The following is a 16,532-nucleotide window of genomic DNA, read 5'->3' as shown; positions in this document are numbered from 1 at the left end:
ACACGGACCAAAAACGCCAGCAGAGGATGTACAAACAGCTTTAGGTTCAAAAGCAAAACTTTCATCCTCTGATGCTTTTAGAAAGTGAAGCCTCAGCAGTTATTTTTAGCAGGAGGCTGCAATCAAAACAGATGTGTCTTCTGTTACCTGCCAAACTTTAAAGAAAGCACAGAAAAATTACCATATTTGAGCATTTGGAGCTTCATCCATGAGGTTGTGTGCTAAATATAAAGTGAAAATCTGATTAGATGGGTAGGGCAGTTTGAAATCAGTTTTATTTTGGCTGAGAGCACTCTGAGGCAATTTTTTTGAAACTATTGCTTGTGTGTTGCAACAGTCTTGTTGAATGCATAGAAAATCTCTGCAAACATTGTTGTGACCTCGAGGACCAGGTTTACTGCAGAAGTGGAATACATTTTCCTCCGATCAGGAAAATCTGGCACAAAAATGTATGGAACACATCTTCCTCCATGATGAGATAGTCTGTTTGTCAAATTGTATTTTAATCCTGAAAATATCTAAATGTTTCTAACAAAAAAAAAAGTACAAGCATATGCAATATTTTGCTTAATCAAAAAGAAGCGAGGATGAGGAGGTAGGGATGATACTTGCAGAACACACAACATTTGTGGTGCATGAAGAGTTTAAGAAATAGAAAGATGTCAAGCTTAGCTTATCTGCAATCAGTAAGAGGAACTGTTGGGTCAGCTCAGTAGGTCTTTGACAAGTGTATTCTTCGTAAATAGTTAGATAACACAGACTTTGTTCTAGAACACTTTATGCTTAAAGACCCATTCCAATCATCTTTGGAACTATTTTCAAAGTATTCCTAGTAGTTTTTTAGTTATACTTATTCTGTTTAGCCAAAAATAAATAAATAAATAAAATAAAAACGGTTGTTTTCAAGGACATAGTTTAGCAGTAGTTCATTAGTAAATTCCTCTGTGAGTTGTGGTTGGGAACATTGGTGCAGAGTAACACCGCCTCCCTTCCCATCCCTGTTGCTGAGTTCAGAGCAGGGAGCCTCTGACGTATTTTCTCCTTCTGAAAGAAGCTCTTTTTCAAAATGCACTTTTTTTGTCTGCTCCTACTTCACTATGATTCGAAAAAAAAGAAATACTCAGAAATGCAATTTTGGCTTTAATTTTGCTACTATATGTCTTCCATCATTAGAAAAATGCCAGAAGAACATGACAAAAACACCAACATTTTCATCTGCGTTAGTTTGTCTGTTGGTTTGACAAAAAAGCAGACTTAGGGTGAATTCAGCTTTCTTTTTGTCTAATAGATCCAAAGCCAACAGCCAAGGACTAAAGACGTGATTAAATTGTTGCTGCAACACTTGTTTTTTTCAAAATGAGAAAATAAGAGTTTTTTTTCTTCTTATTTTCATTCAGTGTGATGGTGTCCTATCTGGTATAAATAGATAAATAAATAAATAAATAAATAAATAAATAAATAAATAAATAAATAAATAAATAAATAAATAAATAAGTAGTGGTAGTGATAAATGTAAAATTGCTAACTGAAATATACTTTGAAAACTACATTTTCTTTGCAAACTTTCATTAAAATTCCCCTTTACATGATCCATCATGAACTGTTCACCAAATATGACTTCCCCAGCACGTCCAAAGTTGACCACAGACCCAGACATGCCTGCAGCACTTAACCACAAAGGCTTCTGGGTAGCTATTTTGGAGGCATTCCTGGCAGATGTCCAAACCACCTCGACTGTTTCTTCTCAATGTAGAGCAGGTGAGAACAATCCCAGGCTTGGAGCGTCGCTGTCCCTGAGTGCTTTCCAGAGACTCTTACCCTTCCTGCTGCTGATTACCTGAAGGTGTGACCAGACAGGAGATGCAAAGATAAAAACAAGCAGGAACACAACCTGATTGTAGCTCACCCCAGATGTAGATAAATTGTATCTCTTGTATCTTTCTACTTTAAGCTGATTTTTTCCAGGATGTCTGATCTTCACATCCTGTCCCAAGGGGAAATCCCTGCCACCATGTAAGGAAAGCTCACTACAGCCATGATCTATGGGGATCCTTCTCTGAATTAGACGTTTTAGTCAGGATTTTGGTTCCTGATTATGTGTTAACCGTAAAGGGATAAAATGTTTTATAGAATAGCAGAATTTGGCAAGGATTTCACTTAAATTATTAAATTGTTTGCTATGTAAAAAAATTAATAAATAACAGCATGACAACTTGGAGAAGTCTGCTGACCAGAAGCTCTCTCACTTTCTTTACCTCAGAGGAAAATCTAGAATATCTATTTTGGAGTCCAGATGAGTCAAATAAAAACTTTGGCAAACAAAGTTTGTGTTTTATCAATCTGTCAAAATGCACACATGTCAGATAAATAAGTAAAATTAGGATTCAAGCCCTATAATCTTCTCAGGGGTTATTTCCAGGATTAAATGAATAAACACCAGGCTAGCTTTTTAAAAGTTAATAAACATAAGAGCCAAATGAGCCAGTCGTTTGAACGGCTCTTTGAACCAAACCGATCTGAAAGATTCTGCTCTGTAAAAAGGACCGTAAATCCCAAATGTGAGGTAGAGAAGACATGCCTCTAAATTAAGGATGCCAAAAAAGGAGGGAAAAATAATTAATAGAGGAAATGGAGTTGAAGGGTCAAAAATATGTCTCCCAGTATTTCAGAAAAAAAAAAGGTTTGTTTGTGGCCTTTCATTTGGAAGTCAGTTGGCAAGAAGGCTGGACTTCAAAGAACTTTTTGGTGATTTTGCACGTGAGAAGAATCGACATTGGGCTTTGGTTGAACAATGTAAGCAAAGTTAAAAGGTTGGAAAAAGAAGCTTGATGTACTCATTTGTGATTCACTCATAATTTGAGTTTTATTGAAATTTTGACAAATCATTTATGGCCGTTTTTTATTTTGATGGCGCTTTTTTTTGCTGAGGTTTTTTTTTCTTCTCTCCACTAATCATAATGTTTTTTTCATGAAAACGTTTTTTTCTTACTTAAGAATCAGTTTTACTGTTAATAAATGTGACAAACTAAATTAAATTGTGTTCAGAGTGCTCAGTACGTCCTATACTGTACATGTCAGTTGTCATGCTTTGTTACAAAGATGATAACGATAGTGAAAAATCCCATCATAATGCATAATTGTATGTAAAACTGCATAAAAAATTGCCACTGTGTTAGGGGCCCTCTTACATTTTTTTCATGGGGCCTAAAATCCCCAGTGCCCCATCTACTCCTTGTGGTAGCTCTAATTAAGTTTAGCTGATATGTTGGAAACTGGTGGTGTAGGACCCAATATGCAGGAGGGTCTTGGTGTCAGAAACTTGAATATTTAAGAAATACACTGCCTGTTTCTAAAAAATTTAACATAAAGTGATTTACTTTATCTTACTTGCAAGCAAATTTATCGCAATATTACAGATTAATGCAAAATGCTCAAAAAAAGCTAAAGAAACTATATAAACCAAATTTAAAAAAAGCCTTTTTTATGTTTCTTGACTCTTTTTGAATTAATAGATCAGAATAAAGAAAAGTCAGAACTAAAGTGTTTGCAGGCACTACACGCTTAAAACACTTGTTTTTTCTTCAACCCAATTCTTTGGTTCTTCGTGCCAGGATATATTATCCAACTACTTTTTGGAGCAGTACAAATTTTTTGAGTTATAGTAGTTTCATTTGAACTCAATTTATGTTTTTTTTTTAACCTAAATTTAATTTTTTGGAGTTAAAATAAAACAGCTAAAAGCCACCCCCTTTTTAACCTCTGAGCTGGGTTAAAAACAACCCAACTTGTGTTATCTTTGGAGATTTTAGGGAGTAAGCTAATAGTTACCTAATATAAAAATGTTTTTAATTGTGGTAGTTTGGCACGCGGATACTCTAATGCAGTGTTTTTCAACCAGTGTGCCGCGGCACACTAGTGTGCCGTGGGAGATGGTCAGGTGTGCCGTGGAAAATTGCCCTCATTAACTGATCTAAAAACATTTCCCATCTCCTGGATTTCAGCTCTCTGTTCATCCAAACAGGCCCTGATAAAACACTGAGGAGTTAGGAATATAAAAGATCGTAAAATACTTTTTCTTTGCGTTTATTTTATTTTATTAAAGACATTTTGATAAGAATGACGGTACCGCGATTCAGCTGCAGGTTCGGCTGTATTTTGGAAAAGTCCCGTCCCTTTAACTGTCTCCACCAATCATTCTTGGGGGGCTTAATCACATGTCATCAGTCTGACCAATCAGAAGTGGTTAAAGACTTCCTTGTTCCGATTTAGCTCGTAAAGTCGCTCAGTTCTAACAAAAATACCAGCTAAAGCTCGTCTTTAGCGGTGTAGCTTTCCACAGAATCCAGTATCAGACTGTGGAACAAGTGAACAAAACAATGAGGCTCCGAAAAGCGATCTTCGGCCGTTTAATGCACTACATCTCCCATGATGCATTGGGTTGTGAGAGTGACAGCGCACAAGGAGATCTGTTGTTAAAGGTCTTGAAACCAACGAACACACATCAAACTGTTTTTAAATCTTCTAACTTAACTTTTATTGCATCTTTTAGAAAAAAAAACAGCTGCAGTTTCCAGCTTTTTCTGTAACAATTATCTCAAAAATGCATGTGAGATTGTGGAGGGGCTGTAAATCAATACAGACTATGAGTTTCTTCTTGTTTTTTTTTAATTTTTGGATGCTGGTGTGCCGCGGGATTTTTTTTAAGGTTAAAGTGTGCCGTGGCTCAGAAAAGGTTGAAAAACACTGGTCTAATGTAGGATTTCTTGAATGGCGTTTGTAGCTACTTGAACACCTTTTGGTATTTACCGCCCCCTATAGGTGGAGATTAGAGCCTTCCATTTTTAAACTAGCACATCACTTCCATAAAATAAGTGGAGGCAAAGATCTGTTTTTGCAATTATGTATTCATTATTTCATGGAATACTAAAATTTCATGGTAAATGGTTAAATGTGAAACACACACACACAACCCAGGCCCCATTGTGTGCGCCACTGGTTTTGCTAAAACTCACCTCTATTTAGAGACAAACGGACGTTTTGATCTGTTTATTTTCTGAGTCTAATTGTGTTTTGGTGACACCGCCGCTCAGAATCAGAATCTTGCATTGGGCCTTTCCAAACAACACTTTGTAAGTTTTTAATCTTATTAATCCGAATAAAATCCGTGTTGACCATCTGCTGTCTCCGCGCCGCGGCGCGCAGCTGCGCACTACTTTGACTCTCCATCCACCTCCTCTCTCTCTCCCTCCCTCCCTCCCTGCCTCCCGCCCTCCCGCCTCCTCTCTCCTCTCTGTGGCTTACCGGGCGGAGTAATTCGTGCTGGTATCTGCTCAGTGCATGTGTGCGCGGGTACGTGCTACGGCTGGTGCTGCTGCTGCTGCTTGTCACTCATTGTGCCGCGGCGCGAACACGGGTAGCGACAAGGACCAAAAATCCATCCTGTGGCAGTTGTTGTCTGTGGAGAGGCGGCTCGGTGTTCCACCCCCACTCAGAAGCAACAACGCGCGCGTGGAAAGTCCGGCTCTTCTGCGAGGAGGATATCTGTGACACATGGCCATGCTTCAAATGAGGGACATCATCTGGGGACTGCTTTTCCTTGGCTGCACAGGTGAGCAGTTTTGTTTGCCGCCAGCAGGTTTGCGTGGCTGCACGCAGGCTGTGGGTCAGGGGAAATCTGCGTGTTCGCAGGCCGAGCGGGCTCCATTCTGGAGCAACATCCTCTGCGTCCCCCTCCGGCGGCATCCCCCTTCTCTCCGGACAGTCAGTGCCGTGAGATTCCAGCCGAGCGTTCAGCCCCACAAACCCCAGAAAGTTTCTCTGCAGGAGAGCGTTCGAGCTCCGAACATCCACGGAGTGACCAAAAAGCGCGTGGGTTCCACTTACACTTGGAGCCGCGCGCCTCGGTGCCTTTCTTTTATCATCTCCGCAGAAACAGAGCAGGTCCGACCCCCCACCCTCTACCCTCTTTTTCTATCACAGAGTTATGAGGACTCACTAATATTCCTCCACGCGTGTAGCTTTTCTAATCTTTCCACTCCAAACTCGACTTCATCTTCAGAGGAGAAGATGCTGCAGAGACTGCGGAGCTGCACTTCTCTTTCTCCTGCGCTCCTATATGTATTTACATGATGGAGACGTTAGTTTCACCTGTGAAAACCAGAAGGATAAAAATATCCTGATCCAAAAGTCGGATTCGGTTCTTTCTCCATCTTTCTGGGGAGGTGGGGGTGTGCAGAGGCGCACTGTGTTTGTCTTTTTCTAAATCATTTTCAGATTCACAAACGAGTTTAGATATTTTGGCTTTCCAATCAAAGGTGGCTCCTTTGAATCGATTACATACGTTCGTGCGTTTTTGCGCACAATTCATCCACAGATTGTTCCAGAATTGAGCGTTTCTGTCTAGATTGTTGGTTGTGCCACCGAACCTGTTTCCCCATGTGGAAACCCGAGGTTCCGAACCGGACACCGCTGTGCGTTTTACGCGCAGAACGTTCGTGTTAACGGAACCTGCAGACCTGGATTTTACCGGTTTGCTTGGAGAAACAGTCGTCATCCATTGAGCTCAACTGAATAGTCTTTCAATCTATACAAAAGGATCCAATCCACGAGCTTCTGTGGTTATATAGCGCGCGCAGACCCCCTCCCACCTCCCCTTTTAGCAGATCCTCTACCTCTCAGTCACCCACATCCCTCTCCTCTGATTCCCCCCCCCCCCCATTTCTATTCTAAACACTGAAGCTTGTGGAGTTTGAGGATCCCCAGGGGTCATTGGAAAGAGACAATCAGTTTATGTAGTAATTAGGTGGTGTTTTTTTTAAACCTCAACTTTTAGTTTTTCTCCTCATTCGGAACCGATTTTCATCTTGTATTTGTCACTTGGATTTTTCAAAGTCATTTGTAAAGGGGCACTTCTGCTCCCTTCCACTGAGATGTAAGACAGGGAGTGATGGCTCCGCCTCCAGAAGAAGTGTTAGTCAAATCTCACCCCAGACTGGATTATCTTTTAAGGCTTCAAAGAAGAACCGTTAGATTTTGCACCAAGCTTGACACGCAGTGGAAAAGTTTGCATTTATTTAAAGACCCACTCCGGTCATCTTTTGATTTATTTCAAAGAGTTCCCAGTGGGCTTTTAAATTCAGAATCAGAAAAAGCTTTATTGACCAGGTATATACAAAGAATTTGGCTTTGGTGCCTTCATGCTCTTGTGCAAACAGACAAGGCAAAGGCAAAATACAGAAAAAGATAAATACAACAGTTATGCCAGTTTAACAGTTTGTTTGTGGTTCCATACTCTGACTGGTCAGGAGTTCATCCGAGCGACGGCTCGGATGAAGAAGCTGTCTTTGTGATGAGGGTTTTGGCGTACATGGTTCTGAAATGCCGCCCTTACGGGAGGAAACTGAAGAGATTGCTTGCAGGGTGTGAGGGGGCGGTTGAGGTTTAACCAGCACGGTTCCTGACCCTGGACCGGTACAAGTCCTGAATGGAGGGAAGGTTGGAACCAATGATCCATGACCTGATGGTTCTCTGCAGGCTGTCCCCGTCGTGTCTGGTTGCCAGACCGTGATAGATGTGGTCAGGACAGACTGGATATTTGCAGTGTAGAAGATGGTCAGCAGCTCATGAGGCAGGTTGAACTTCTTAAGTTGTCACAGGAAGAACAACCTCTTGGCCTTTTTATGAAGTGAGTCGATGTAGGAGGTCCCCTTAAGGTCCAGTGAGATGGTGGACCCTCTGTGCCTGTGTGAGTCTGTTGAAGTCTGTTTTAAGCATAAAAATGCTCTTTTTTCTTAGACAAAAACAAACATGTGTTGTTTTCTAGGACATAGCTTCTGCAGAGTGGGCACGCCATTTCAAACAGCATTTTTGTCTGCTTCTGATTTACAATAATTTGAATAAAGAAATGCTCAGAAATGCAATTTTGAGCTCAATTTTCTTAATATATGTGCATCATCATCAGAAAAATGCCACAAGAACATGTTAAAAAACAGTTCTGATCTACAAAATTTTTTTTTTTGTTGGATGCCTTTATTTTTAGATCGTTTTGCCATCGTCAACCCTCTCTGACAGACGACCTAGCAAGAACAATTGAAGATGTGTTCCTTTTATTCCATATGATTCATGATCCTGAACAGATAATCTCCTCCCACAATTTACTGCCGTTTGGATGCGAGGAGAAAGGAACCAAGAGGGAGACAATTAGACACCTGTGCCTTTGCCTTCTCCCGTTGCAACAGGGTGAAATTCAGACAAATTGATCACATTATTTGATAGAACCTGGGTACATGGAAGGGGTAATGACAGCATCGCACAGTTTGAGGGCTGAGCAATTTAATTACATTTATTGATTTCCAGTTTCTCATGCAGTTGGGTGATAATTAAATTTTGAGGCTGGCAACACACATTAGAATGCAGGACCACATCACCGCTCAAGAAATAACTGAATTATTGCCAGTGTGGATCCAATGAAATTTTGAGTAGTGGACACACGCCGGCCTTTCTTGTCAAAAACGTCTTCCTTAGGCTGGAAATTCGAAGGCGTGTGAGGTGATGAAGAATAATTAATAAGAGAAACTTCCATACACGGGCCGTTTGAGATTATCCTGGGGTGTAAGGCTGTAAGATTGGTAAGTTTTAGGTCAGTGGCGGCAACAAAAGTGAATGTGTGGCATGATGAAGGTAATCGGTGCAGTTTGGTGTTGGAAGGTGTCGCCCTTCTGCTCCTCAAAATCCTCAAAGCAAAGTTGAACTGCTTCTTTTTCTGCATCCAAAACTATGAGCAGTTAATTTCTTGTGATATTTATATTTCTCTCTTTATGACTCAGACGAAGCCTCACAAACAAAACCGCTGAACACGTTGTCTTTTAAGGTGGACCATAGATGTTCATTTGAGATATTTTACCCAGTTTTTCTAGTAAAAGTTGCTTATTAATTGTGCAATCCTTTCCTCTTGTTTGCAGAAATTGAATCTGTAGTATACTGCCACCTACTGTAAAGTGTGTTCAGTAATGCACACAGGCTTGTATTATGAGAAAGGTGAGAGCAGGCTGGCAGGGGGTTGAGGAGAGCAAGCAATCATAGAGAAGCAATAAGAGAGGAAATGGAGGAAAGAAAGTACCGACCTCAATGAAAGTGCACTTTGAAAAAATACTTTGATACTGCAGAGGTAAAGCCTGGTGACATTTTTTTATTGTTTATAAAATTAAGTTAGAAACAGCTGGACCGCTTTGACCGAAGTAATGTGGAGCATTGGTCACGAAACTTTTCTCGACTAACACTTCAATGCTGTTGCTTTTACTCAAAATCATATTTATTCCCTTTTTGTTCAAGTTCTGTTTACATCACATTATTAACCGAGGTTTTCCTCGAACGTATCCTTACAGCCAGACATTATCTGCGAACACGTGCCGGCACATGTGGCTTCAGAATATTTTGGTACACACAAGTTTAGAACAGATTTGGTGTGAATATGTTGCCCCACTCCTGACAAAAAGCCCCATCATTCTGGCACCACTTCATGCAGTTGTGCTGTGAAAGGTTTGCTCTGCTCCAGTTCCAATCACCTTGACTTTGGTTTCGCTTAAGCCTCGTTTCCACTGAGCAGGACGGTCCGATCCGATATTTTGTGTGTTTACATTATAAAACGGACCCATTGAGTCAGATTGAAGCGCGCCCCCGTTGGTTGTAGGTCCATAGAGAAATGAAATGGAAAAGTTAGGGCGGAGCTACTATCGGAAGGTCATTACGACGAAAGGAAGTGCCAAACCCGCCCCAGCGTTTTCTTCTCCACTGCCCGCAATCTTCAAACATTAAATGACTTGTTGTATAGACAACCACAAAGCTCTGCTTTTGTTGTTGCTGATGCAAAGCTACGCAATGCCCGAATGCGCAGTGACGGTAGAAACTGGAAACGCTTGCCTGAAGTGCCTGGACCATTCTAAGTCGGTCCGGGCCGTGTCGCTCAGTGGAAACAAGGATTTAAAGACTTCATCTATTCAGCTCTTTTCAAAGCGTTCCCAGTGCTCTTTTAATCATGAGTATGCCGTTTTTTTGCCAAAATAAAGAAAAACACCTGTGTCGTTTTCTAGGACATAGTTTCTGCTGAACAGCAGGAGTTCATTAGAAATTTGCCTCTGGGTTGTGGGCGGGACAATTGGTGCAGCGAAGCCCCTGAGAGCTCAAATCATGGAGCTCAGTGTAGTTATTAGGTTACATAAACTCTTTTTTAAACTATATTTTTTTTGTCTGCTCCTGATTCACCAACAATCTGAATAAAGAAACACTCAGAACACGCAAATGAAAGCTCGATTTTCTCAATATTTATCCTCCATCATCAAAAAAGTGCCACCAGAACATTTTTTCTCTGATTTGATCTGATCTTTAAAATGCTGCAGGAGCTTTATTTCATTTTCGAAACAATTTCTGTAAAGTTAGTTTAAATAAAAACAAAAAACTTCCACCATTTTTTTTTAAGCTGAGCTTTGCATATGTCACGGAAAGTTCTCATTCATTCAGGCGATGTCTCGAATTTTAGCGTTAGATATTTTGGGGGTTTCTGGGATGAAGCCCCACCTGAGGTTACATTCAACTGTTATGCATCTTAAACCTGTGAAAAATCTTGTAAACCATAGAATAATTAAGCCTCAGGGTTTTTAAGCTACTGCATACACTGCACAGATTAATGGCCAGACATCTTCAAGATCATTTTTTTTTTTTTCCTCTCTGGAGATGTGTTCTGCCTCACCTGCAGAAAAGTCTGTTTTTCTAGAAGTCTTAACACCTGCCGGTGATCAATTCATCAAGAGGATTTGATTACGAACACCTGGCTGCTTTCTTTCTTCATTTGTGTGAAACCAAAAGGAGGTAGTTTTCCCAAACTGCACTTGGGCTAGGCTTTTGTGTATTAAGCCTAAGTGTTACTTTGTACTGTGCCATCTGAGTGATATTTCTTTAAAAAAAAAGGAAATGGTTGGTGCAGAAAAATTCAATTAAGTCCAATGAATGGTCCCCGTTCACTGATTTGAATCAGCGTACTTACATCAGCTCCGAAACAGAAGTCAACGAACAACTCTATGTTTTGGGAGGGAAAATACCCAATTCCTAAATGGCTAACATATGGGACTCTTACAACTGTGGTGAGTTCAAAGCCGCTCCGTAAATAATACGAGCTATTTTTGACTTAGGCGAGCTGGAAAAAGCAGCCAAACAAGGGAAAATTATAAGGCTCTTTGGGTTTGCTCTCTGAATAAAAGTAGATTGAGGATCTTTGCAACTTTCCTCGGCAGTTACACAATGTTTGTAGCAGAATTGAAAGGGATGTGTGGACATCTTTCAGTAAACATGAAACCAACTTTTGCCAACGCAGCAGTTGCTCCAGTTAGACCACGTTTTTCAGGATAGTTTCAACAATCTGTTGTCTTCTTCTGAAATTAGGATTTTACTCTGGAGCTGCAGAGGAGGGTGGTTGTTTTTGACATGTTGCCCTGAAGAGGTGCTCCATTTGGTCCTGCAGCACAAGAAAGAATGGTTTGCTAAATCAAACTCGCTCGAAAAGCAGAGGAAAACAAAAACTGCTTTCACCCACTGCAGTACTTGACTGTAGCTCATTTATTTTTTGAAATTATTTAACATCAAAATACTTTCAGAAATCTGAAAACCTTTTAAAATGTGCATTTTTTACTGTTGTCTTTTGGTAAAAAACAGAGTTTGAATTCTGATTTCTTCCTTTTGACTTTTCCCTGCACTTTGTTAATGGAATTGCATTGTTTCTAGTTTTAACATGCATTTTATCAGTTTAATGTCTGGTCGTTTTAGTGGAATGTCATGCACCAATAACTTAAAGACAGTTTTTGCTGGGCTGTTATCGTACGTTGTGATCGTATGTACTCGGCTTAAAGACCGCAAAACAAAAATAGAACACATTTTTTGACTTGCTGGGAGGCCAAGAGCAGCTGTTGCATCTCCACGGATGATAAAAAGTTCACGCAAAGGTTAAAAAAGTGGTTTGAAATGCTAACGAAACATGCTTCCTTTGTCCATAAACACCAACTATATCACAGAGCTCCAAGATCTAAAAGTGCTGATCGTTCCAGCGAAAGTTCAAAATGACTCGGCTGGCTGTTTTATGTCCTCTGTTGGATGAGGACCGTCTGCCTTTGCATATTAATCAGAGCATGAATAGGGGACTATGTGTGATTTTTCATTGTGAAAGCTCTGATGCTGTCCTACAGAGGACTGACTGTGAAAGGATAAAGAGAAAAAAACTCAACAGGGTTTTATTCTTTCAAATTCAATCCCATCCCCTTACCTAACGTCTGCTTGGTCCTGTATGTTACCTCAAAGACCTTCTTACAGATTCAATCTAATGAAAATGTTTTTTATTTATGTTTTTAACATGTTCTTGTAGTTTTTTTCTGATGACAGATAAAATATATTAAGAAAATTAAGCTCTAAATCAAATTTCTGAGTATTTGTTTTTTATTCAAATCATTGTGAATCGGGAGCAAACGAAAAAAATGTTGTTTAACAGAAATTGTTTTTGTGAGGTTAAAAAAGACCACTGGCAGCTCAGAAGCCCCCCCTTGATCTGCTCCATTCTGATACTTCCTTTTGCAGAGACAAATAGATCCATGTACGTCTTGGTTTTCCTTGTCTGAGCTGGAATCTGTCTCAAATCTGTACAACTGGATAGTTCAGATATTGCCATTTTTGTTGCACCAGTAATTTCAGGTTTTGGGTGGGAGGGGCTGTAAGCTAGTGGGGGAGTGTGTGTTATAACTTATAGAGGATGCAAAAGGAAGGTGGGGCTGCTCCTCACCATTGGTCCAACCCACAACTCAGAGGCAAATTACTGCTGTTCTGCAGAACCCATATCTTAGTATACAACACCGATTTTTGGAGTTTCGGCTAAAACATGGCATAATTATAATTAGAAGATCACTGGGAATGCTTTTAAAATGGAACAAAAGATGATCATAGTGGGTGGAAACAAACCCAACTTTGATTTAATCCTAAATGAACCTTTATAATGGCATGATTTTTTTTTATTTTTTTGGTTAAATAATCTGTGACAATTCAAATCAATTTGAATTTAGTCTTGATTATCGTCGGTAACAGATTCTGCCCATCTACCTATTCAAATGGCTCTAACCCTCAAGTAACCCTCTATTATTCAGTTCTATTGTGTTCTGTTCTCTTTAATATCGTCTGACATCTTCCCTGAGCAAATTATTATCATCTTCTGAAGAGTTCATATAATATTTGATGCTATCAAGCCTTATGATCGCCTTCAGTGAGGTGAAAACATGTCTGGGAGTGTTTGGCTCACAGCCGTCTTCGTAGCTGCGGGTGCATTGAGGTTAACAGCCGTGCTGCTTGTGAGATTATGAAAGGTGATGCTGGATATTCAGACGAGTGCTGGGACACCCTTTAACACAAGCCTTTAACCCAACCTCTATGGGCTTTCCAACATGATGATCACTGCTACTTTTGCTTTTTTCTGCTGAGCTGCTTTTAGTAAGGCTGCCAAGTTGGGTCAGAGCTTCCAGGGGGATCATCCATTTCTGTGGATACCAATCCCAGCTGGATGTCCGTGTCCTCTTTGAATGGACTGGAGGACTAAAACACTGATTTTTATTTGGTTTTGATATTGTGAGCATAGATGATAGTGTATAGTTCTAATATATTAGTATATCAGTGTCTTAATGCACTTTCCTCCCCCAAGAGCCATTAGTCAAAAGATGGCATTTAGCTATTTAAATGTATTTGTGTCTCAGTTTCACAATTTATTTCTTTAAAATTAAATAGCTAAAAGAAAATCTAGAGGCATATAGTGCAGCAATAATTAGAGGTCACACAACGATGATGTATATTTGGCTAAAATCCATTAAAGGCCATCAACCTTTCATGCACAAGTAGGCGAAAGTTTGCCTGATTGCTCTTTTGTTTAGCTAAACCTTCCAGAGCTGAGAAACGAAACAACAGCAGTGATCCTTAAAGCTGGTGCTTGTCTGCAAATACACTGCATGTGCACATCCATGCATGTTGCTGGGGTCTTCCACACAGCTCCGTGTGCAAACATTTCATAGGGAGTTTCCATTGTTGTTAACACAAACTGCTTGGCTGAGGCTTTTGTGGTTGTTCATTTTTTTAAAAAAGTTTATTTAAAATGACGTTCGTTCACAGTTGAGGGTTATAGTTACACAAACAAAACAATCAAGTGATACAAAAAAAAGTACTATCATCATTAGTTTTTTTTCTAAATACAGTAATATAAATACATTTTTTGTTTAGTTAAATTATTTACTGTATTTTCACAGTTTTGATTACTGTAAATGACAAACAGATTACATCAAATTATTTTTGTGTAATCCATGTACTCTGACTGAAAGATGGATCGACTTCACTGACTGACTGTGACCCCCCCCCCCCCCCCCCGTGTTCCTAACAGGAAGTACCCGCTAGCTCCAAGAGGCCAAAATTCCATATATTTCTATATAGAAATAAACAGTTATTAGTCATTCATTCTCTATTTGATAGATTAACAATTCTTGATTTTCATTAAAAGTCATTGTTTTTATATTTTTTACTGTAGTTTCGGTCATTCAAGTTAGAAATCAGATGCCTCAAAAGTAGGTAGTTTCAGATTTAACGTTCGAAACGTTTGACATTTTTCCAATTGTGAGTGGTTGCCATAGTAACGTTGACTCAGACCAATCTGGCATCAACATGGTGGCATCCATATTGCGAAAAAATGATGACTTCATTTGTTTGATGCCAGAAAGAGGTCATTTTCTATGGGTGACGTCACACTCGCTCGATCCAGTTCTCCGATACAGCCAATTGTGGCCATCTGCTGTGAGCAGCAGGGGTCAAAGAGGACAGGACAATGAGACAATTACTTTGAAGCAGTCCCTACATTTGGACAAAGCAAAAAAAATCATGATAGGGGTTCAGTAAATACAACAGATGCTCATAGCCAGGTGTAAATAATTCGTGGCAAAACATTTGACTTCAATCAAGCTTTTTCTAAACCATCAGACTCCTGGACCAGATCCTAAATTTATTGTGAAAGTGAACTGAAAAGCTGAAGGCATGGTGCTTCGAAAGTTAAACTTTCGAGGAAGTTGCACAAAAGTCTTTATTATTCTTCCTACAACTGTTTCCCACAATCACCATAATCCAACAACACTTCTGTTGGACTTTAGAGATGCCAGTTCAGAAGTTTTGAAAATTCAAAATGGGACCAAGTACTCCTAAAAACTCACAAAAATGACTCAGGTAAAAGTTAAAGTACCGTACCTAAATGTTCCTTTCTGTTGGCTGCATTTCCAGTGTCATTTAGGGTACACTCAGACTAGACACATTCAGACTGGACACATAAAGTATGTTTCCCTCGATAATCCGGAACAAATTTTCAGTGTGAATAGATCCAAGTGGACTCTGGTCCAGGACCAGGAACTGCTCTCTGCCTCATCTTTTGAGGTGGTCTCGGTTCGTTTCCGCTTGGACTTAGCTCCGCTTCTGAGATTATCGGTGTCCCTTCTTAGCCTTCGTCTCCTCAGTAGCCGCCTGGCGGCATGCCTCCAGCATACCAAAGTAAAAAGTGTTGTACTAGACGTTGATACAGATGTTCAAAGTTGGTCAGCGAGATATAAAGTTTGAAGCAAAGTGTAGGACTTCCATAATTTCTTTCTCTTGTTGCTTTGCCCCACTGTCATATTTCCTAGCCAATGACTGAAGAGATCTTTAGTCACGGTTTTTCGTTTCGAGTCAGAAATGTCTGGTAGATGGGAGTCTGAATACAGACCCAGCACAGGGTTCAGGACTCGATCCGGACCAAACTGACTCTTCCAGTCGGAAAACAGCCTTAGGTATGCTAAGTGATGCTTTTCAACTTAAAAAGTGAACGTGGCAAAATTATTCTAATAGGTTTATTTTCTAGTATTTTTCTATTGTTTCAGAACAATAGAGATAGAGATTATCATTCCCTTTTATTCATAAAACATCTTGACTAAAATGGCCAAAGTTTACGAAGTACAGCCCCAAAACGCAGTAAAAGTGACATTGGAGTTTAAGCACACAATAAAATCCGGTGTTTAGGAAATAAAGTGTTCACTTTTTGTGGTGTGGATACGGAGAGACAAAGATCTCACTTCAACATGTACAGAATTCCTGCGGTCAGAAAGGCCCAATTAAAAGGAAAATGTTTTGTATTTCCACAGCTCACCCCATTGTCTTTTTTTTCATGAGCTGATGACTGCAGACAATAATGGGCCAGATCCCTCTGAAGATAAGCAATTCCCTTCTTATTTTTTTTGTTCCTTATCACACTTCATTGGTCTTATCTCTGGCTGTGATCTCTGTCAGCACTGAGCTTATTATTACCTGGAAGGGAACAGACAGATGGGAAATGTAAAAACACAACATCACTACTTTGCCCTCACACATAGTCATTTTTAATGACTTTAAGGCTAAAAGAATTTATAATTTAATAATGCAACTCCTTATTAAACCTCATTACTGAGAAATAG

General features: G+C 39.9%; 1 protein-coding gene across 13 annotated transcripts in view; it reads left to right on the top strand.

The window, feature by feature from the left end:
• The first annotated feature begins 5,153 nt into the window (after positions 1 to 5,153).
• Positions 5,154 to 16,532, top strand: part of ncam1a (neural cell adhesion molecule 1a) — a 309,203-nt gene continuing 297,824 nt past the window's right edge. For 10 of the 13 annotated variants that reach the window (XM_011483933.4, XM_023962562.2, XM_078930822.1 and 7 more), the window contains exon 1: positions 5,288 to 5,608. In XM_011483933.4, coding sequence (XP_011482235.1) covers positions 5,551 to 5,608 — 58 coding nt within the window. In that variant the 5' untranslated portion in view covers positions 5,288 to 5,550. Of the gene's footprint in view, positions 5,609 to 16,532 lie in introns of all 13 variants that reach the window. The other 3 variants (XM_078930821.1, XM_023962555.2, XM_078930823.1) reach the window with 2 other exon arrangements.

The sequence above is a fragment of the Oryzias latipes genome, chromosome 14 (assembly GCF_053564925.1).
Source record: "Oryzias latipes strain Hd-rR chromosome 14, Olatipes_Hd-rR_3.1".
Classification (NCBI taxonomy): domain Eukaryota; kingdom Metazoa; phylum Chordata; class Actinopteri; order Beloniformes; family Adrianichthyidae; genus Oryzias; species Oryzias latipes.
The sequence above is the reverse complement of the archived record's forward strand: the minus strand, read 5'-3'. Positions and strand labels throughout refer to the sequence as shown.